This window comes from Dermacentor albipictus, chromosome 2 (genome assembly GCF_038994185.2).
Source record: "Dermacentor albipictus isolate Rhodes 1998 colony chromosome 2, USDA_Dalb.pri_finalv2, whole genome shotgun sequence".
Lineage (NCBI taxonomy): Eukaryota > Metazoa > Arthropoda > Arachnida > Ixodida > Ixodidae > Dermacentor > Dermacentor albipictus.
The window spans coordinates 102,322,252-102,346,404 of NC_091822.1; the positions used below are offsets into that span (position 1 = coordinate 102,322,252).

At 46.4% G+C, this 24,153-nt stretch overlaps 1 protein-coding gene across 8 annotated transcripts in view; it reads right to left on the bottom strand.

Moving 5' to 3' along the window:
• Positions 1 to 551: 551 nt before the first annotated feature.
• The window catches only part of LOC135911688 (neprilysin-1-like), a 346,542-nt gene continuing 322,940 nt past the window's right edge, over positions 552 to 24,153 (bottom strand). For all 8 annotated transcript variants that reach the window (XM_065444035.1, XM_065444039.1, XM_065444037.1 and 5 more), the window contains 3 exons: positions 6,990 to 7,222; positions 6,075 to 6,218; positions 552 to 991 (listed from right to left, as the gene is read on the bottom strand). In XM_065444035.1, coding sequence (XP_065300107.1) covers positions 632 to 991; positions 6,075 to 6,218; positions 6,990 to 7,222 — 737 coding nt within the window. In that variant the 3' untranslated portion in view covers positions 552 to 631. The remainder of the gene's footprint in view (positions 992 to 6,074; positions 6,219 to 6,989; positions 7,223 to 24,153) is intronic.

Consider the following 24,153-nt stretch of genomic DNA (forward strand, 5'->3'; position numbering starts at 1 on the left):
CTACCCGAGTACGTTTTGTTGATAGTTCAACGGGGATGCATGAGGCGCTGAAGACCGATAACTGCCGATAATGATTGGAACGTCATCAGCGAATAGGTTTCATGAAATTGATAATGACCCCGGGCTGCATGGGAGATAAGCAAGTTGCACACTGCTTGTGCATAATTAGAAAACTACCTGAGTAGTTTTAGCGTGAATTCGTTTTGATTGCGCGGTATGCCGTGGTCAAAATTAAATAAGGAGATGTAGTTCTCTTTCCTGGATGAAGTCCAGTAGCGGCAGGTACGAGGTCCGTGCGTCCAGCGCGTTAGTTCAGGTCGTCGATGTGGATGGTAGCCAAGGCAGCGCAAGAAGCACGGGCGGGAAGAGAGCTTTTAAAACAAGACATGGTAACTTTTACTGCGTTTGGACTGCTTGTTTACTACAGGCACTAACAAAACAGAGCAGTTTATCAACCCATTATTATTTTTCTCGAGCAGCTGCATGCCAAAAAACACGCAGGGTGATGAGTAAGCAGACGCTCTCAAACATTTAGATTGTAAGCTAATCTGTCAGCTTGCCGCCACAACATGGAATTTTTATTAAACGAAAGGTACAGAATGACACAACGAACGCGCTGGCTGTCGCAATTTCAAATCCAGAAATTGCATTTGTTTGGCGGGTTCATGTCGGACCCCAGCTTGCAGTTGAATGCATCCGAGAACTCGGGCATGTTCATGAGAGGCACGATGCACCGAGAGCGGCCAGGTGCGTAGCGATTGCGGCCAGAGAGCCAGGGCGCCGGTTGCGTTGTTTGTGTCTCACACCATGGTGTGCAATGGCCAACGAAGAATAGCTGGTTCGGTGTCATGGTGACGCCGGGCAGCGTGGTGTCTCTCTTCGAGGGGGGCAGGGACCTAAACGCGGAGTATGCCATCGTTGTTCCCACTAAGTCGGCGAGGTTTTCCGAGTCTACCGTATCGTTTAGGACTTCTTGCTTTCGGCGAAGGACCTGCGATATTAACATCGTTCCGCTCGTTATCAGCCAGTTTGTATGCACCATAATAAGTTGCACGACTGACAAGAGACAGGTTATGGATCTAGTTGTCCTGATAGTATGAAGTCAAGTCATCGATACATTTGAGTTAACCAACTTGTCACATTCTACACGTAGGCAATAACTACTGCTCGTTTTCTTGCTTTGGAATGCATTCGCGAAATTTTTACTCTTGTGGGGTCTGCGTTTCAGTTGAATACTCGCAATCATAATTTTGTCGAAATGAAGGAAAGTCTACGTAGGCTGAGCGCACAAAGCTTAGGGCGCTTCTGAAAGAAGTCCCGCATTTTCATTCGTGATAGTTCAAGCTGTGGAAAAAAACAACTAAACAAATAATTTACGCCAACAGACTAAGAAAAAATACGGAACTGAGTTGTAAATTTTCTTCTCTTCAACGTTACTTTCCACGTCCTTGAGAACGTGAAACCGTATCGAGCGCGCAAGCTACGCCAATCCGTATCTCCTCCAAAATACCAGAATCGCTGTCAAGCGATGTCGGACTTAGTGGCGCGCTAACACGTGTTCAGAAGCTCAGCCGCCGTAGTTCTCCCGGCGTTGCCATGTAGTATTGTCCACGAGTGCAAACTCCTATTTGCAACAAAAACGTCAGCCTCTCGCTTTAACATTCTGTCAGAAAAACAACAGCAAAATATAAGCTTTGTGATTCCAGATCAGGAGATAGAAGCAAATTTTGGCTAGCATTAACGTTCTTCTTTGAAATGTTAGTCGTGGCTCCTATTTCAGCCCCTAGTCAATCGTATTCAGGTCAGGGCATGCATGTTCTTGAAGTGGAAGGAGGTTTTGTCACTAAAGTTCACAAGAGGTTCATCGCGTGTTGCTTTCGAGTCAGAGTAAAAAGAAGGTAGAGAACCTTTCATAGAAGCAATACGTTCAAAATATGGCGGGTAATTGGCGGTTCATGGGTTTAGCGCCATCTGTATAAGGTGTATAAGGAGAGAAGACTTCCGGTGGAAGAAAAAAAAAACGTGACGCCATATCTATTAAAAACAGAAGTGAGGTCATTTCCTTCTTAATGGCGCCAAATTTGTTTCGCTGGCGGGTCATTACAGCTGTATACTCGGCAATTAACACCGCATACCCAAACTCCAAGCCATGCGAATTCCTGTGTGTCCCGAGCTTTCAGCGCCGAAAGCGATGTAGTAAAAAGTCAGCCGTATCGGTGCGAAATCGTATCCAAGCACAGAACATACTCCATGTTCTGTGCATGGATACGTATGTTCCTTTTGTTCCCTTTAGTAATAGAAAGAAACCTTGCGCCGGCTACGTCCATCTAATTCATTTTGGCTGATCTGTGCGGCCAGCGTATGCTGTTGCCGATTACGTGAATTATTGTTGCTTGGCCTGTCATTCCGTAAATGAAAATGGGAGATCTCAATGGTACCAGGCCAGTGACCTGCACTTCAAGACGACAGTTATGCCCTTCAGGAATGATAACAAGGCTAATATGATCCTGGCTCTGGGAACGGCGTACGGTGACAAGAGGAAGGCAGTCAAGCTATACCGGATGTGGCAGTGTGGAGGACGCCTTAGTACGTAAAAATATTTAGAACGTCAAAGTCCTTTGCGAGCTTCACAAGAAAGCGACAGAGGACTGCGACGGCATTTGAAGAAGCGGAAACTGATGTATTGGCATCCTTCGCTGCTAACCCTCACAGTAGTCGGCATGACGCCAGTGCGGAATCCGGAACGTTAGGGTCACCAGTGCAGATGATTTTAAAGGAACGGCATATGCACCCGTTCCATGTAAATCTTCATCGAAAACTTGAAGAACGAGATTTTGAAAGCAGAGTTTACTTTGCCAAATGAATTTTCACGAAATGTGAAGAACAACCGGGCCTTATCATTCGCGTGCTTTTGACGGATGATGCGAATTTCTCGATAAACGCACAAGTTAATGTTCACAACGCGCACTACTATAGTGATAGGAATCCCCACTTGCTCACACAAAAACGACACCAATACTAGTGGTTGTTTAGGGTGTGGTGCAGTATTTTTGATGACAACAACATCGGACACATCTTATTTGACAACAGACTAACAACGCAACCCTACGTCAACGACATCCTCGAGGGCCCTGTGAACGACGTCTGCTTCACTGTTCCACTTGCGCAACTTCGGGGCTTCTGGTTTCAACACGATGGTGCTCCTACGCATAGCAGTATTTAGTCTCGAGCAAGGCTTGACGAGATTTTTCCTGGAAAGTGGATTGGATGGCACGTACTTGTAACCCTGGCCACCAATGTCGCTGGACATGACACCACTGGACATCTTGTGATGCGACGTGAAAGATTGCGTGAATAGCAGCGAAACTACCACACCGGACGCTCTAAAGGGAAAAATAAGTAATATGTGCCGCGAGATTCCAACGTCGTTGGTCAAAGCTTCAACATTACAAGTGTTCGAGAGAAACAAGTGCTAAATTGTTCCAGACGGTGACCTGTCTCATCACGTGCTATAAGTGCGAGTAAAAAAACAAGCGCTCAAAACTGGTGTGAAACGTGACTTTTTAAGGCAACTTCATGCAGTCGGCCTATCCTTACATAAAGAAAGCGTGTGACGAAGATAGAAATAGGTAAAAAACCGTTTTGCCTCTTTTACGGGGTTCAAGAGACAGAAAGGGTAAATGGCTAAACTATTTGCACTTTTGGATGGTTCTTTGTGGGCGGTTGAAACATCTTTCGTGCTTTCCGCTTATCTTTTATTGAAATAAACTCCTGAGTAGCTCTTTTCTGTTCTTCCGAGAGCTGGCATTTTCGCTTTTTTCGTGTCCTTTTGCGCACTTTTTTTAACATTGGTTGAATTTCTTTTTCAGCTGTGCTTCATGATACGCGAACGGTAAAGCTATCCCTAGTGCCTCATGATGGAGCACCGCATTCTTGTGACTGCAGATGCTGACGCCTATAGCACGACGCTAGTTAGGTCGCGGAGCCTCTCGAGCCATCCTGCATGATTTCTGGTACGATGCGGCGGGAAATGAATGCAGTCGTACATTTTTCGAAAGTTGCTTGGAGGCGCTCGAACTGCGACGCGCAAGCACACATCTATTTCATATTTCTCGTATTTCGCAGTTATATGTATTTTCATGGAAAAAAAAAGCAACAACCAGGCACACTTCAGCACGAATAAATGCTTGATTCGGAGGTTATTTAAGGTGCTCTACAAGTTTGCAATTGACATTTTTAGCGACTCAAACCGTAATAAAAATGTTTACTAATAAAAAGCTATTATTGAATGAATAGATCATGATGAAAAAAAAAGGCTCTAAGTACACACGGCTGCCCCTACTATGTAGGCGGTACGATTTCTTTAGAGCTCTTTGGCTTTCTTTTTTAAATTTTGGTCCAAGTTATCTGGGACACCCAGTATAATACCTTTCTGAGCAGCGGTGTTTAAGTAATCAAATAACGTCAAAGTGCTGCTTATGGTACGGCCCGGTAGAAGATGAGGTGCTTGCACTCGGTTCCAAATAATAAATTTGGTAGTACTACCTGCCGAAAATATGATATGGGTAGGAGGGGGGGTGGGTAATGAGAGATTGCGTTTCAATACAGAATCTGCCTGGCCTTCATTAACTGCAACTCTTAATCAAATTACACAATATTTTCCATTTCGCCCTTACCTACTTGAGGCCGCCGCGGCTGGAATTGAAATGTTTCATAGCCGCTGGGCTACCGCGGTGGGTGCGCTAGGAATGTCAGCGGTCAGAGCTATTCTAGGTTAAACGTAATAAGAAGAAACTTCGGAAGTAGTGGCAGGGCTGCCTTTATTGAAGTCAACAAATCAACCCTAGAACACATGCGCGTTCCAGTAATGCAATACAATACAATAAATTTCTTTAACATCATAGGGATGTTAGGTGCTCCGGCAGAATGCCAAGGAGAAGGCTTGACGAGGCTGGCGTACCGTACAGAGCCTTGACAGTAGTACAGGTAAACATAAAAGAAACAGCGCGAAAACATTTTCCGATGAAAAAAAAAACGGATAACAAACACAAGATAAGAAAGTTGGAATTCTTAACCATGTGTGGATCGATTGAGCTTCCCTGTTTAATAAATACGGGAGAGTGTATCACAGCATTAGACAGCTATAATTAGTTCGGGTCTTAGGTACAAACCACTTCAAACTAGTTCGCGTTGAGTGCTCAGGATCTTTGCATTTGAATGCGGAAAGCTGTAACATGAAACAGTAATTTTTCGTAATACATGCTCTATACAGTCGGCGGAGTAAAGTTTCGTTCAAATGAGGAAAGGGGGTTATACTAAGTGCTTTAAAGATCGGCTCAGTGTGTTTTAGTCGAGGCGCATTCACAATATTTCGAATGACTTTTTTTAACAAGATGCAAACGGTTGGTATGAGTAAAAGTTGTGGTACGCTAAACGAAAAAGCAATAATTGCCATCAGAAGAGAACAGTGTGTAATACATTTGCTTAATACGCTTCGGCATTAAGTTAGCTCAGCAAACCAATGTTTGCGATAATAAGCGACATATTCTCTAAATGAGTGAACACGGGTGCAGTTACAGGTCGCGCCCCATAACTCACCGCATGTCCGGCCCATGTATGCTTGTAGCCGTACATCCAGAATCCAGAAACTACTGCTAGGTGTCATTTGCGCTGTGTTTAGCTGGCCGCGTTACTTCTATAAGCCTAGGCTGAAATAATCAAGCAAATCATGCGGAAACTTACGAATAAAAAAGATTCATCCAATATGTCGAGATGGAGACATGGAGACATTTTTGATAAAATTGGAAAGTTGAAAAGAATGGCGATCCAGGTTAGAGAAGAAGTTCAGCGTAACTTGATTCAGATTCAGGTAAGGTGTAAGGATACAATCAACAAGACGAAGTGTTTCAGACAGTGGGTAGGTCTTTTAAGGTTACATTAGAAGTTACATCGCAATACGGTATTTGTTAGAAATACTGTGCTACTTCTGAAAAGAAGATGTTTCTACGAGTACAGTCACCGAAAGCGCGTAATGCGAAGCTACTTCGGCCAGCGTTGCCCGAGAGTTAACTCACATCTACGTGGAAGTCCCGCAAGCAGAGAGTGCTGTTCACGTAGTGCTCGGTTGACTCAGGCGACAGCCAACGCCTCAGCTTGGCGTTCTCGTCATACTGCGATCCGTTGACGTCGTAGCCATGCATGATCTCGTGACCAATGATCTGGCACAAAAAGAGAAACAAAGAGCACATAGCCAATTTTAAATACTCTTGAACAGTGGACAATGGTTATACCACCCGGGTTCACTCATTACAGTGGTATTGAGATCAGCAGCAACGTGGTGATATGGCCGGACTTTTTCCTAACCAATGAGTTGGTAAATGTGGCGTTGGAGCTGTCTGGTGGCCGGCTTACCTGTTCACAGCACTGGAAATGGGGTGTGAAGGGAATCACTGAGTCTGAAGAATATCTAGTGCTTGAAATCAGGGAGCACTTAAGAGAACAGCCTCTCCGATTCTGGAGTGGCCCGCTTGTCATGAAAACAGTTCAGTACGATACTGCTCGAGATTTTCAATCCGCCGCAGAGCCCAGAATGCTGTCGTCTCTTCGAGGGGTGTATAAGCAACAGTACGTGTGCTCTCTTTAGCACATCTTCCAACAAGGGAACACATGCATTGGCAATGATAAAGGCACATGTGCAGGTAATTATAAGACGAACGGATGATTGCATCGTGACCTCCATTTCACTCATTCTATTTATTTCTGTTTTGTGTTTGTTGAGAGTATCTGGCATCACCTATTCGCCGTTTACACGCATTATAATTGAACACCTCCAAAGTCACGCGGCAAGTGCATAAACGCGCGAAGTATTCCGTCTTTTAAAACATGAAGTGTTGGACTTCGCATTAGTTATCTTATGCAAGAACAACTGCTCCTTCTTCGCAGGACTCACAAATTAGCGAGTATCCCATCGTACCAATGCCTATGCTCACCGTGCCGAGGCTACCGTAGTTGAAGGCAGCAGGACCGTCCGTGAAAAGGATGTTGGGAAGCAGAATTGATGGAAGGACGAAAATCATGTTGAACTTGGTCAGGTAAAACGCGTTCGCCTCAGTCTCCTTATTAAGAATCATCGTACTGTCTGCCCAAGCTTGGTGAATGGCTGCTGCTGCGGCCTCCCGCCAAGCTTTGAAGAAATGGTCAGTGGGCAAGTCTGGAATTCTCGCTGTCAAGAGATGTATAATTCATAAGACAGACAGCGAAGACACGTAATGTTTTTTTTTTTGTCTTAACAGAAATTTTAAAATCGAATCAAGCGGGTAGCACAATGTACTAGCTGAGTTCACTTATTTTAAGAGGCTGACATTATTTGTGGAAAGGAAATTCACGTTCGTCTAATTACGAAAATGTTGCCAAGAGGTATTTACACCTTTACACTTAGGGCACCTGTCGTAATGTACCAGCTGTAGCTGGTGAGTATGCAGGGCATGCCAGCCAGGAACAAATTTTGAAACCGACGCATGTTACGAGATATGTGTTACCAAACTTCGCCACGAAATACATTGGCTTTCCATGTATTGCATTTGCTCAACACAAATTTAAGAAGGCATTTTTCCAGAGAAGTTGCTCAAAATCATATGTTATTTTATGTTTTTTGCACCTGGCGTCAGTTTCAAAATTGTTTCTCCGTGTATGTGCCTTGAAAAATGATAGGCTTCTATTTGCAAATGTCATTATGTGCCTGAAGTAGTTATTTATACATGAGAGTAGTCAGAACAGCAGAGGATGCTTTGATTCGGGTCCAACAATTTGGATACCTGTAAAATACAGAAATAAAATATTTTTATACGAAAAGCGCTGGATCAGACAGAGCGAAATGTGTTGCAATTGAGTCACAGGTACTTTAAGAAGCGAATTGTTAATTTAGGACCGAGCACGTTTTCGAAAAGTTGCCCCAAGTAATTGTACCCTCAAAAGTTAAAGTACGCGATGCATACAAATATTTAAGTGCACCAGAACCGGGTATTGCAATTATGTCACTTGCATCTGTAAGAATAAATGAGCCTGGCGAATTCAGTGCATAAATTTACACTACATCTTACGTAACTTTTTCTAATGTTTACGACGCTCTTGCAACAGTCCTACCCACAAATGATTGGTATACTTCAGAGCGGTGTAGAAGATTTTTTGTTCGCTTTAAATGCATTACAATATTCAATTTACAAAAGGGATATAGTTTCATATATTTGAGTTACAGAATACTAAACCTAATTACCCAAGCTTTCTGAAATTTCAAAATTTTTGAAGGTTCTTAAGATACAAATATCTCCTAAGATCACTAGATTTGACTGGATTTGAACGCAGCATACCATACAAAAAGTGGTGCATGCCTTGCCAAAGAAACTGATTTCAGCATTGTAAGATATTTCATTTGAGTGAGAGCATGGCACCAGACGCGTTAAAAGAATCAACAACTGACCAAAATCCGTCAGGAGTTGATGGTGGAAATGGTAAAAATTGTGTGTTGTGATAATTCAGTGTAAACATGGAATGTTGAGAAATTGTTAAGAAAGGTAAAACTCATCGATGCGAGAGTAACAATTAGCTATTTTACTGCGCTTGCTGCTGCGTAAGGCGCGGTTGATGAGGTTCCTGTCTTGAAAGCGATTTGCGATGGGTAGGGTCTAGGCGCGCAGAGGGTTGATAGGATCGTACGGGGCTATGAGTTGGCCTTGAAGCAAGAGGCAGCGCGAGGGGGAATTTCGCGACTGCGAGTGCCTGTGGTAATTGAATAAGATGTCTTTATGTTCGCCCGTGCAAGTGTAACACGATGCTTGCTAATTTAATTAGTAAGCGAAGGTTTCCAAGATTATATGGCCGAATAAACTGCTATACTTTCTTCGTATAGCTGTCTAATAGATTGCTCTCCGAATCAACACTCCGCCTTTCGAGGGAGACAGCGACATTTATTTTGTTGAATAAGTGCTAAAGCTGAAGTCCTGAATTCATGCTTCTTGTTTCCAGCGAAGTAATGCTATCAGAATTGAGTAGTCCGGAAGTTGATTCAGATTTAAACATACGTTATAAAACATTGTACTGTGTGCCGTCGAATTCGTTCAATACCATAACCTCACGTTTTAGTGACGATTGACAACCACAAAGACAGAACGCCGATCACAAAAATAACAGTTTATAGGGAAAGCCCGTGCGTGTGAAAACAAGTACCTCCAGGGTTCCCTCGAGAACACTCGTTGATTGTCGATATTGTATTGGCAGGTCAAACGCTCCAGCTTTTACACATGACTAGTAGGAGCTTCATGCGTAATCGCTGGTGCATGCCTACCCTCTATAAAGTACAACACTATTCGCGTCGCGCATACAATGATTAGGCGAGGCTCGGCGTAACATAGACACCAGATAGAATTCATGATAACGTTTGAGCAGGTTCTCAATTATGAAGGTGATCCTTCCGCTGAGCGAACACTCTATTTCATTCGCGGATGAAATGCGGTCCCCCGAAAATGGATACCAAATACACGTGTCAATGCCATGCCTTAAAAAGCATCGCTACAATCCTTCAAATAACAAAAAAGCAAAAGAATAAACGCCCATGTAGCAAGATATCCAAAACCACAACGAAAGAAAGTTCCAAAGATTGTTAGCGTGCGTAGAATTGCTTGAGATGCACACGTGGATGACTTCAGCGCGCTCGCGACGACTTTGTTATTGCGTAATGCCTTCCGGCATGACGAATCCCCTGTGCCAATACGTCGAAGCAGACTGCACGGTCCAAAATAACGTTACAGAAGTTTTTCACTTAGCCAACATTGGTGTACCGCAGTACAAACCCAAGTGCTGTCTCTCAGGCTTCTCCTGGTTGATGCTCATTCGAGCGCGATGGTGGGCTTCGTCGGCGCGCTGTAGATATGCGGTGACGTCAAGCTTGTTGTCGTCGGTGACGTGCGGTAGCATGACGTAGAGCGTTGTCACTGTGGTCCTTCAGTAAACCAGATTGAATGGCATCATATGTATTGTTTCTTGCGCCGCCTACTTGTAAACGCAGGCTAAAAAAGAAGGACGTGTGATGAAGATCCACAGGCTGATCCACGGCCTTCAAAACTAACGTGGCGGATGTATTCGGCTGCCCGGCCATTCACAAACTTCGCGCCGAGTAACGTTTGCGTGGTCACGCCCCGCAGCTCGGCGAGACATTGACCAGATATATAGAGGATGTTGTAGACCTCTGTAACAGTGTTGACGTCACCATGGTTGATGCCAAGAAGATCCACATTATCTTAAAAGGCATTGAAGACTACGCCTTTCAGATGCTGTTGGCGAAAAATCCGGCGGCAGTCTCTGAACTCGTCCGTCTCTGTTAGAGCTACGACGAACTACGCAAGCGCATAGCCGCCTGCGAATCTCCTCCTCAGGCTACTTCAATGTTCAGCTTGGCTGTTGCCCCGGATAAAACTTCGCTGCTGCTTCAGATCAAGCAATTCGTCCATGAAGAGGTGACTCGTCAGCTTGCTCTGATTCCACTTACACACGGTCCGTCGAGTTCTTTGTTCATGCTGGATTTCCAATAGGTCATCAATGAGCAAGTAGCCGACCGCATTTCGCCTTCTTTCCAGCAGGCTCCGACTGCCGCTCCCCTGGCGCACTCCGATGTCGCTACGAGGCCTGCACCACAGACCCAGTGTCCCCTTCGCCCGCTTTTGCGCCCGCCCGTATCCCCTTCAGGGATGCAGCGCTGGTGTAGATGTACAGCATCCGCCTCGCGTGCAAGAGCACCGTGATATGAATCCTGTTGACGCACAATTTTCCATCAGACCAAAAAAAAGAAAAAAACATATCTGCGTGTTGATAAAATTGTATATTCAGGCCTGAAGTGCGGGCTCACCTAGTGACCAGAACCGGCAACGCACTCTCTGACTAGCGCAGGATTGCGCACCGTAGTGCAGTACTTGGCCACAACCTCCCATATGAATACAACAATCGAACCCCGGCCCTCAGTCCCCCGCAGCTGCGAAGTAAGTGACCACGGCGGTGGTCAGATCTGTGACGCAGCAGAGGATGCTACGAATCTCTGGATCCACACAGGCCGCCATTGGAATCTGAACCTGGCAACGTTTAATCCTAGAACATCATCTAGCTAGGCGAGTCTAGCAGAGCTATAGGAGGAATTAGCGGGCATTAAATGGGATATAATAGAGCTCACTGAGGTTAGGAGGACCAGTGAAGAATATAAAGTGCTAAAAAGAGGGCAAGTCCTGTGCTACCGCGGCTTAGCGGAGATACGTGAACTAGGAGATGGATTCCTGATTAATAAGGATATAGGTGGTACCATACAGCAATTTTATATCATTAACGAGGCGGTGGCACGCCTTGTTGTGAAAATTATTAAGAGGTACAAATTGAAGGTCATACAGGTCTACGCGCCTACATCCAGTCATGATGACCAGCAAGTTGAAAGCTTCTATGAAGACGTGGAGTCGTCGATGGGTGAAGTCAAAATAATATACACTATACTGATGGGCGACTTCAATGCCAGGGCAGGCAAGAAGCAGGCTAGAGAAAACTCAGTGAGGGAATATGGCATAGGTTCTAGGAATATGAGGTGCAGGGGAGAATTATTAGTAGAGCTCTCAGAACGCAACAATTTAAAAAAAAATGAAATCCTTCTTCAGCAAGCGGTGCAACCGAAAGTGAACGTACAGGAGCCCGAATGTCGAAACTACAAACGAAATAGACTTCATGCTCTCCACTAACCCTGGCATCATGCAAGATGTGGACATGCTCGGCAAGGACCGCTGTAGTTACCACATGGTGGTGGGATCCCGAATTAGCCTAGACTTGAGTAGGAACGGAAGAAACTGGTAGATACGAATCCAATCAATCAGTTAGCGGTAAGAGGGAAACTAGAGGAATTTTGGATCAAGCTACAAACTTATATTTGGCTTTAACTCAGGAAGAGGACCTTAGTGTTGAAGCAATGAACGACAATCTTGTGGAAATCATTAAGGAGTATGCAATAGATGTCGGTGGTAACTTCGTTAGACAGGATACAGGTAAGCTTTTGCAGGAGACGAAGTATCTGATTACGAAAGGCCAATGCATGAAAGGCTGTAACCTTACAGCTGGAGAACTGACAGAACTTTCCAAGTTAACGAACAAGCGCAAGATAGCTGACATAAAAATATAATATGGATAGAATTTAGCATGCTTTAAGAAATTGAGGAAGCATGAAAGCGTAGAAGAAGAAACAAAGAATAGGCAAGAATCAGATGTATGGGTTAAGAGACACTGCCGGCATTCTTGTTACTAATGTGGATACGATAGTTGAAGTGGCTGAGGAGTTCTATAGAGATTTATACTGTACCAGTGGCACGCAGGGCAATAATGAAAGAGGGAATAGTCTAGAGGAATTTGACATTCCACAAATAACGCCAGAACTGCACTGTTTGCACTGTTTATTGAAAGGTAGTTGAAAGAAAATAAGAAGAAGATGAAGTATCCCCTTTACCTGTTGATTGTTGACCTATTCGATCGGAAGGTCAACAATCAACAAAAGCAACCAGGTAAAATACCTAGGCATTAAACTCACGCCTAACTTTAACTGGGAGCCTCATATTTCGACCATGTGTCAAAAAGCCATAGGCAAACTGACCTTTTTAAAAAGGAGACTGCGCGCAGCACCACCACACCTCAAACTAAACGCGTACAAAACACTAATAAGACCATGCCTAGAATACGCTGATCTAATCTGGAGCCCTCATCAAAAATTTCTTATAAACAAAATAGAACGCATACAAAAATTAGCAGTTAGGTTTGTATATTCGGACTACAAAAGGCAATCCAGCGTCTCGGGTCTGCTAGCAAGGGCTAACCTAAACCCCTCTCGCAGAGAAGAGTAATTTCGCGACTAAAATTCATCTATCAATTATACCATGGTCATTTCCAAATAGCACGTTCTCATTACCTCCAAGATCCTCCAAAACGTTCAACCAGACTTAATCACTCCAAAACAATCTATCTTCCCCCAAGTCACGTTAATGTTCACAAGCATTCCCTTTTTCCGTCAGCCATTTCCCAGTGGAACAAATTAACTAACGATATTGTGTGTTGCAATAACATCGACTCTTTTATTAACTGCATTCAATGTATTGACTTGTCATCGTGATTTTTTTTTCATTGCATTTCTGTACCACTCCTGCACGGGCCGTGAAGGGCCTGCAGTATATTCAAATAAAAAAAAGTATATCAGGGAGCCCCTTAAATAGGCTCTCTACAATCGTTTAGGCGGCATCTCGCTTTCGTCGATGACACGTGATAGGCCCAGAGAGAAGGCCCCTCCTCCTGCAATACCAAGCACGGGAAGGAGAAGTCGATCCTCTTTTCGACGAATCCGGGGAGAGAGTCGGGTGAGTGACCTCTCCGGTGCCGTGGGGTCCGGCCATGAGAGGGTAAGGGGATGACGTAGCATCCACGGTGCCCGACAAACTTGAGAGGGGAAGGGGATAACGCAGCACCCACGGTGCCCGACCATGAGAGGGGAAGGGGATGACGTATGGCCCTTGGCGTCCGGCCATACCTAACAGACTCTCCGGCGGGGGAGGAAAATCCCGACGTGCAGGGGCCAGCAGTTGCTGTACGAGGGATCGGCGTTTCGGTTCAGGATTCTCCGTAGAGGTCACGAACCCTTCGTTCGTAGAAGGTAGATTCCGGGGAGTGGTCATCCATCCTCGTGGCGCTCTTGTGACATTTCTCCCTAGTCCGGGCCGGTGAAGTTGTCCTTGCGAGCAGGTCTAGCCATTTTTCGTCTCCTGCGTGGGCAAGCAATCACCACAGAACAGTGCCGGACCCACAACCACAAAGCAGCGAGCACAAGGCCACTATCCCTTAAGACACACCCGGCTTTTAACAAAAAAGAAAACCCTCTACACCTTTCCCATTTCCTACGCGCGTCCTCCCCCCCTTCAACACTAAAAACAGCCATTTCTTGAAAGCGTTAGAACGTGGTCATTGTGGCCAGCCTACAATCGGCTTCACTTCGGAAAAACCTATGAATGAACGGAAAAAAATGCAACGGAAACCCGGATGAGCATGAGGCTTTCGATACTCTAGGGGCAACGACTGAAACCGTCGGCATTGCCGTTAAGCTGACCCCTCTCGTAGCGATATAGCAAGCTAGCTTCTGCACCGCCCAACTACACGAACCGCATGTTTCCAACCCATCGCAGTGGCGCACTTATCGCACGTATTGGTGCCACTGAACAGTCTGGCCATCTTCACAAGTACGTAATTACAAGCACGCTGGCCTGGTTTTCATTATTCAGAACGCGCACTTGCGTCGTAGGCAAACTTTTCGTTACGCCTACTCACGTTTCTTCCTTTAGTCCCTAGGCTTAAACGAGCAACTAAACTTGCGTAACTTACGCACTCCGCAGAACCCTAAACCAATTGCGTCTGCTAATAACTCGTTCTACGTACGCTCAGTAGAGAAGTCAGAATACGGCTGCCCTCAAACCACACGAGCAACCCAGTCATAATTCTGCTTCCTTCCGTCCACACAGGAAAGACGCTAAAGGAACTAAAACCGCTTCTCGGTGCAAGTCATGCACTCACTGAAAACTTACGCGGTTAACCTTAGACAATAAAAAACGCATAAAAAGACGAAGGTTAACGAAAACCCACACGCGTTACCGTAGGCCTCTCAACGATAACCTTGATACTCAGGTTACCTACACACAAAAAATGAAAGCCTATCTACTTATTAACGAACACCTTGCGAGACTAAACTTTTACCTAAAAGGCATCTTTCAAATCTTGGAGCGTTTCAAACGAAAACACAAACAAAGCTCCTGCCTTACATATTGAAAGAAATTCCTAGTCTTAAATCGCGAAAATTTCCAAATGTTCAATAATAAAACAAAACACTTCCTTTCTACGGAAGCTCCCTTGGTCTCCCGTTTCAAACGTTTTTTGACTGACTCAAACTTTTGAACCGTACTCGAGGAGGTGGCGGACCGAAAGCTACTCTGGCTACGGAGAAACAACCAAAGGCCTGACTCACTATCAGCTCCCACAAGACGTTAGGGTCCCCTGCCAATTTGCGTCCTGGCGCCCCGCCTTCATAATGACCTCGATTGACGACGTCGCTACTCCCCACCTGGTCTCGTCTTGCCACCTTGCGCTTCTTCGTACTGCATGCTCAGTGCTGAAAAGAACGAGGGAGCGACGAGGGATTTAACTGCCCCGTGCCCTCTGTCCGCGTCCGTGCAGAACATGCTTCTCGGTCCCCTTTTGACCGGTGGCTCAAACGTGTTTGATGCGTCAACATCGTCCGTGACGACCGCACCTTTCTTTTCGCTGCGCCCTGCCTTTTCGCGCTTGTTGCCGTCTTTGGCTTCGCTATTTTAGCCATCGCATTCCGATCCTTACGGCGCTTTCTCTTTGAATTCTCCTTCATGTCGTCTTCTGGCTTTGCTACTTTAGCCACCGCATTCCGATCCTTAAGGCGCTTCTTTCTGCGGCGCTTTCTCTTTGAACTCTTCTTCATGTCGCCTTCTGCTTCTCGTGCTGGCCGTTACACATCTCATCGGCCCGGATCGGTCTCTTGCCCGCACAGTCAGAGTGATTATCATTTAAATCGACTCTATCTTTGCCTCGACTGGCGAACAGCTCAACCGACTCTGGCGCAATGCAGCAGGCTTTACTCGAGCTATCCAACTCGCACTCTAGCGAACTGCCCTCTACTGCATTGCCCAGCTCACGCTGTGCATTGACACACAGCCCGTCGGTCTCGAGCGCTGTCTCACACGCACAGTCCGAATGATTCCTAATTAAATCATCCAGCTCTAGGCTACCTAGACTGGCGGAAAGTCGCACCGATCCCTGAACCCTGCAGTTGTTCTCTCGTGAGCTACGGAGCTCGCCATCCCGAGAACTACTCTCAATTGCATCGTCCGGCTGGCACCTCACTTCGGTACGTAGATCTCACTCGACCTGGGTGCTTGCGTCTGTCAGGTCAGCAGTATTCTGTACCTCGCTAATGACCTCGTTACCATGAGATGCGACGCACACGCGCGGTAACTGTGCCAATTTGTTCGCAGATGGCCTAGCTGTCTCTACAGTCTTCTGTTGGCACAGCGCCTCGTCGCTCTCACTCTGGCCTTTAAAGGCCTCTGTTGCCACTAAGGCATCGTTAGCAGCTAGCCCTTTCCGTTCGAGTATGACTGGGCCGTTAATCTCACAGGCAATACTTTTCTCGTCGGCTTTTGGCGAAAGTCTGCTAGATACATTCTCATTCTTTTGCTCTGTACTGCTTACAGAATTTTCAGACAGGCATTGTCTTTGTTCCTTTAACTACTGAAAATATTGTATGTGTTTTTTTTTTCAATGTCGCTACCACTTTCTCGTGCTTTCGCCTACGTTCTTCTCTTTGCTCTTTTTCTAGGCGCTTACGCTCTTCTTTTTCCTCAAGGCGCTTACGCTCGTCTTTTTCCTCTAGGTGCTTACGCTCTTCTTTTTCCTCCTTCTCGAGGCGCTTACGCTCTTCTTTTTCTTTAATGCTCTCGAGGCATTCCGTCAGTTCCTCGTCGTCAACCCTGGTCGCTTCGATCGCCTCAATGATCTCCGGTTTTATCTTTGATTCGGCAATTTGGAGGCCCTACTCTTTGGCCAAGCTCAACAATTCCGGCTTCTTTATTGCCTTCAAGTTCATGGCTGCCCGTAGTGCCGCTAAACCTTCACACTATACAACCTTGACGTACTCAAACTTCCGTCAACGGTTTAAACAAAAATCTCTGCTATGTACTTTCCAAAAAATACGTAAAAGCCAAGTGATATCTCAGCGAAGAAAAGCCGTGCACTCACCATATGCAGTCATGATCCAGACACCTTCTTTCCGAACGTTGTTGCCAGGACGAAGAGGCTACGATCTCGTAGTTGTCGTCCAAGTTGGGGTCTCCAGGATTCCGTTTCCCAATCGCTGCCAGCCAGTTTGTTGCACCTCAGGGCGATCCCTCCATTAGCAATCAGTGCGTTGCATTTGTAGGCGATCCCACTGCTAGCGCCCTGTCTCTCGAAGCTCGACCGACATTACTTATTGGGTAGCGTAACGTTGTCGGTGGCCTGCAGGCATCCGGTGGACCATGGCGACCGAGCAAGGGCGAGACGATTTGCTAGTGCGAAACTTGCACTGTTTATTCAAAGGTAGTTGAAAGAAAATAAGAAGATGAAGTATACCTCGGAGCCCCAAATGGGCTCTCGACAATCGTGTGGGCGGGATCTTGCTTTCGTCGATGACACGTGAGAGGCACAGAGAGAAGGCCCCTCCTCTTGCAATACCAAGCACGGGAAGGAGAAGTCGATCCTCTTTTCGATGAATCCGCGGAGAGGGTCGGGTGAGTGACCTCTCCGGTTCCATGGGGTCCGGCCATGAGAGGGTAAGGGGATGACGTAGCACCCACGGTTCCCGACCATGAGAGGGGAAGGGGTTGACGATCCTCTTTTCGATGAATCCGGGGACAGGGTCGGGCGATTGACCTCTCCGGCCAGGAGATGGTAAGAGAATGACGTAGCATCCACGGTGCCCGACCAAGTTGAGAGGAGAAGGGCATGACGCAGCATCGACGGCACCCTACCAAGTTGAGAGGGGAAGGGGATGACGCAGCACCCACGGTGCCCGACATTGAGAGGGGAAGGGGATGACGTATGGCCCTTTGCGTCCGGCCATACCTAACAACGGCAAAGACTTGAAAAATAATAGTCCGATCAGCTTACTGTCCGTTGCCTACAAAGTATTTACTAAGGTAATCGCAAATAGAATCAGTAACAGCTCAGACTTCATTCAACCAAGAGCCCAGGCAGGATTTAGTAAAGTGTACTCAGCAATAGACCAAATTCACACTACCAATCAGCTGATAGAGAAATGTGCGAAATATAACGAAGCCTTATATATAGCTTTCATTGATTATGAGAAAGCGTTTGGTTCAGTCGAAACATCAGCAGTCATGCAGACATTACGGAATCAGGGTGTAGACGAGCCATATGTGAAAATACTGAAGTATATCTATAGCACCTCCAGAGCTACTGTAACCGTCTATATATAAAGCAACAAGATTCCAATAAACAAGCACTTTATCCCCAATGCCAGGGTAGGCGAGAAGCAGGCGAGAAGCAGGGGAATATGGCATAGGTTCTAGGAATAGAAGTGGCAGAGGAGAGTTATTAGTAGAGTTTGCATAGCAGAATAGTTTGCGAAAAAACACGCCACAGCATGTTTACAGGAGATAACCGAAGACCTGTATTGTGCAGACTTCGTGATAAGAGTTATCGGAGAATACCGTTGTAACTTGCGATTCGCCGATGACATTGCCTTGGTTAGTAACTCAGGGGGCCAATTGCAATGCATGTGCACTGATCTGGACGAGCAAAGGAATGGAGTGGGTGTAAAAATTAATGTGCAGAAAACTAATGTGATTTTTAACAGTCTGTGAAGAAAACAGCAGTTTACGATATGTTTCGAGGCACTGGAAGTGGTAAGGGAGTACATCTACTTGGGGCAAATAGTGACTGCGGATCCGGATCATGAGACTGAAATAATCAGAATAAGAAGAATGGGCTAGCGTGCGTTTGGCAAGCATTCTCAGATCATGAAGACGAGGTTGCCGTTATCCCTGAAGAGAAAAGTGTATAAAAGCTGTGTCTTACCAGTACTGACCTGCGGGGCTGAAACCTGAAGACTTACGAAAAGGGTTCTACTTAAATTTAGTATGACATAACGAGCTACGGAAAGAAGAGTGATCGCTGTAACATTAAGGGGATAAGAAGAGAGCAGACTGGGTGAGGGAACAAACGAGAGGTAATGACATCTTAGTTGAAACCAAGAAAAAGAAATGAGCATGGACAGGGCATGTAATGAGGACGGAAGATAACCGCTGGTTATTAAGAGTTACGGACTGGATTTCAAGAAAAGGGAAGCGTAGCAGGGGGTGGCAGAAAGCTAGGTGGGCGCATGAGATAAAGTTTGCAGAGACAACATGGCCACAATTAGCACATGACCGGGGTAGTTGCAGAAGAATGGGAGAGGCCTTTGCCCTGCAGGGGGCGTAGCCAGGATGATTATTATTATTATTATTATTATTATTATTATTATTATTATTATTATTATTATTATTATTATTATGATGATGATGATGTATCCCCTACAGCCCGGTCAGTGGTGCAGTACACACGACCTCAAGCCCATTGGCGTACGGAAGAGAATCGTCCGATATATTTTTATTTTGACCGTGCTCGACACGTGGGACGTCACTCTCGCCTACTTGCATCGAACGTCCACAACAATGTGCGTCCAAACGCACCATGTTTCCAACAATGCCACAGCTATTCAGACACCTTCGAATCTCCTCCTGCCGCATTCTCCGCTTGCGGGTAACCTTCTCCTCGCCACCACTCTCTTTCCTCCATGCACTGTCGGAGCTGTCTGCGCAAGGAAAACTAAAATTAGCAGTTCAGGAGGCGAGAACTGCGGTGTCAGCGAAATGCATAAGGCCTCACACTTCCCTGAAAAGCGTTATTGAAGTCGCAATACAAAGCACATTGACTATAGCAATTGGCGACACCAGTGATGCACTTTCACTGATAGATGTCCGTATTTGACGCCAGATAGGAATAGTGACGACGTCGCTTTCTAGACTGTCCCTTCGGACTGCCAACGCGCCACACGTCGAGCCATCCGGCGCCTGCACCACTCATGTCGTCATTCAGGAGGTCCTTTATAATATAGAAATCATGCTGTTTCGCGTGATCTGCCGCTGATGCCAGTATCTCTTGTGACTCTGTTGATGACGGTATAGTAATCTTCGCTCCGTCTAAACTCTTAGTTTACCGTCGTTCACTACCACTGCCGTCCGCGGTCCTCGAGTTCAAAACTCGCGCCTCTCTCATGTGTGTGGCAAACCCATCGGCCGAACGAATTACATTACGCTGTTGTGAAAGCCTTGGCAGAGCAGAGCCACTTGCCTCATCTTCAAAACTTGACATGATGGACGACTCCACTTGCCGCTCTCGAGGCATAGCCTCCACAGTCACTGCCGCGTTCTTTTGCGCCAGCTATTGCCAGTGACCCTACGACGACCTAGTGCGACGAACTTCTTCACTTGCTCCAAGGCTGCTCTTCCTCCTTTGACTGCCAAGCAACATCACACGGCTGCACAACAATATTTTGCACACTGTCGACACTGGTAGTCATGCACCCATTCGACAGTGTCCCTACCGAGCATCTGTGACTGAAAGAGGTGTTATCAATGACCAGGTGAACGATATTATCAAATGCGGTGTCATCCAGCCTTCTAGTAGCCCCTGGGCATCACCACTCGGCCCAGCTAAAAAAAAAAGGCGGCCCCACATGATTTTGCGTTGATTAACGAAGGATTAACAAGATTGCCCCAAAGGATGTACACCCGTTGCCATGCATCGACGACGCACTTGACTGCTTGCAAGGAGCAGAGTTTTTTCCTCCTTAGATCTCCACTCTGGCTACTCGCAGATGCCTATGGCTCACGCTGACTGCTATAAAACCACGTTCGTAACACCAGACAGCTTGTATGAATTCACTATAATGACATTTGGTCTGTGCAATGCACCCGCCACCATTGAACGCATGATCGACGCCATCCTACGCGCCCTGAAGTGGCATACTTGTTTCTGCTACCTCGACGACGTTGTTGTCTTTTCCCCTAATTTTCCCGCCCACTTCGCCGTGTACATCAAATTTTGTCCTCTCTCCGGAATGCTGGTCTCCAGCTTAACCAAAAAAAAGGGCCTATTTGTAGCTCGAAAACTGACTATATTAGAATACGTTGTCTCCAAAGAAGGCATTCTTCCCTATCCTGCTAAACTTCGCGCCGTATCGGATTTCCCGAAGCGCACTCACTTCATAATTTGATAATCTCATAATTTATTTATTAGTAAAAAATACAGATAATTACATGTGCGCAGTATACATAAAAAGGTGCCATAGTGAAAGACTGTATCGGGATCCCCTGTTAAAAACACTTATGATGTTATACAATGTTTAAAGCAACAGTAGTACAGATGAGAGCTAAGAGTAATATCAAAACATGTTTATAGCACATGAGTAATAAGAACGCTTGTTAACAGAATGACAATGTATAAAAAACGGAATAAAATTTTAAAAAAACATGGAGAGTTTCCGTAAGTATTTATTATGAATGATTACTTCAAAGCATTACGCAGATTCATCGGCCTATGCTCCTATTTTGGACGTTTCGTTCGCAATTTCGATACTTTGATCGCTCTAATAAACAAAGTTATCCTAGGTTGGCAATAAACCTTCTACTTGGTCGGTAGCCTCAGATGACGCCTTTACAACTCTTCGTCCCCTACTCACGTCTCCGCCAAACTTGCGCCATTTTGATTGAAGCGCACCTACAGAACTTCACATTGATGCCGATGGTGTCGGCCTCCGTGCAATGCTCGCAAAACGTAAGAACACTAATGCCGAATACGTGGTTGCTTATGCTAGTCATGTCCTAAGAATACCTGAGGCCACAAGTACTCAGTAGCACAAGAAGAGTGCCTGGCTACCGTATAGGGTCTTCAGAAATTTCGCCCATATCTCTACGGTTGACCCTTTCACGTGGTGACGAATTATCACGGTCTTTGATGGTTATCTCACCTCAAAGACCCGTCGGGTCGCCTCACTTGGTGGGCCCTCCGAATCCAGCAATATGAAATCCGTGTCGTCTATCGCTCTAGACGCAGGCACTCTGACGCCGATGCCCTCTCGCACTTCTCGATTACTCCAGACACCAGTACTTGTTGCTACAGGCATGATATTTGACCACTTGACATGCTGGATATGGCCTTGGAGCAACGAAAAGACCCATGGATCGTTATGATATTCTATTTTCGTCAAATCCTCCAGCAGCTTCAGCACCTCAAGCGTTACGCCGACAGGCGCAGCATTTCCCCATCCACCATGGATTTATATACCGCCGCAACTACCACAATGACGGGCGCACATAGCTCTTACATAGTAGTGCCCCGCCATCTTCGAAAAGAGTTATGCTCCGCTTTTCACTCTGATCAGCAGTATTGTCACGGCGGAGTGTCAAGGACCTATACACGGCTTCGCCTACAATATTATTGGCGGGGGATGTACAACTTCGTCCACAAATACGTACGCTCCTGGTTTGCCTGTCAACGATGCAAATGTGTCGTGCATCTCTCCACCACATTTCTATAGCTACTTCCCTGCTCAGCTCAGCCATTTGACCGTGTCGGCATTGATGTATACGGGCCTCCTCCATCTACTGGCACTGGAAACATGGATTGTTGTCGTCGTAGATCATTTGACACGATATGCTGAAACCGCCACCTTGTCTGCCACATCAGCAAAAGACGTCGCCTCGTTCATTCTAAACAAACTGTGTTCTCCGCCATGGCGCCACTCGGGAAGGGCTGAGCGGTCGGGGTCGCGTATTCCTCTCGGACGTCCAGCAGTCGCTAATGTCTGAATGGCAAATCATTCAGCGCACTACAACTACTTATCATCAACAGACCAATGGCTTAACAGAATGATTCAACATAACTCTTGATGCCATGCTATCAATGTATGTTGCGTCTGACCACTCCAGTTGGGATGTTGTACTTCCATTCTTCACGTGCGCACATAACACTGCCTCTCAAGCCACTACCGGATTCTCGCCATTCTTTCTGCTTTACGGCCACCATCCCTCCAGTACAATCAATACGGTTCTCCCGTACCGGCCGGACCATGCTCAATGCTTACCTGTTTCTACGGTCACTCAGTACACCTAGGAATGTCGACAACTGGCCCATTATTTGGCGTCTGCTTAACAGTGACGCCAAAAAGAGCATCATAAGCTCCACCCACCGTCTCACCCCTTCCCCACCGACTCACTCGTGTGGCTTTGGGTCCCGCCTGTTGTTGCTTCTGGCCTTTGGTCGAAGCTCCTTCCGAAGTACCACGGGCTCAGACGCGTGCTTTCGCAGCCATAAACAGTTAATCACGAGGTCGAACCCATTCGCCATCTCCCGATCTGCGTCGTCGGGGGCAAGATACTGTGTGGATTGACCGACTGGAGGCGTATTACGATCCGCTCACCCCTTCCTAGGTCGCCAGGACAGCTACTCTTCAATTCCGGGGGTGATTGTGGCGAAGATCGGCAGGCTGAAATGCCCCGTGGTGATCGGGTGGCTCGTACCCAGTTCGGTTCACCGCTCTGGGTCGGTCAGGCGACCGGGCGACCGCAGTCACCATATTCATGGCCACCATATCGACGCCCGGCTCAGCGCGGACACCCGATCAACGTTAATCAAACGTGGAGCAGAGATGCCCGTCTCGAAACGTCCTCTAGCACCCGCCTCCGATTTAGCACCCAGTTCGCTTTCTGGCTGTGCCCTACCTCCGGGTGCTGCGTTTGTGTCTGCTGCTCTACGACCCGAATTAACCACCTTTACAGACGGCACACCACGTCTTCAGTTCGACGTCGGCGTACGTTGCCAACATACTGACGATTGTCCTATTTAGGCATTCTGTAAGGCCGTTTGTTCGCGGGTGCTAGGTAGTTGTAGTTCAGTGAATGATCTTCCTGTATAACGGGATGCTTTCAGCTTGACCTGATGTAAACGTTGGTCCTTTATTCATAATCTGTACGCCTGGAACACCATGTCATTGCCCAGTGCTGCCGACGAAGTATCCCACAGTTCTGCCGCGTTGCCTTTCGGCACGGTATTCGTTTCCTCGTAGCGGATAAAGTACGCGGCAGCCACAAAGATCCATTTATTCCCATAACTAACGTCGCAAAGGGCTAAGATAAATCGAAGATCTGATAGAATGGTCGGAAAGCATGCTCGATTAGCTGTAGCAATCATGCTGGTCCTGTGGATGGTGTCTTGCGTCACTGCTAGTCTCGGCAGGTCTTGAAATAGTGAGCGAGCTCGGTGGCGAGCCTTGGTCAGTAATACTTCTTCTGAATCATCGAGAGAGTGCAGGAAAATCTGAGTTCTTTGTGGTCATGTGCACAGTGCGCAACTTCTGACCGCAGAGCTGTTGACACATGGACGAACTAATTGTCGCGCTGTGGCGATGTGCACTTCTTC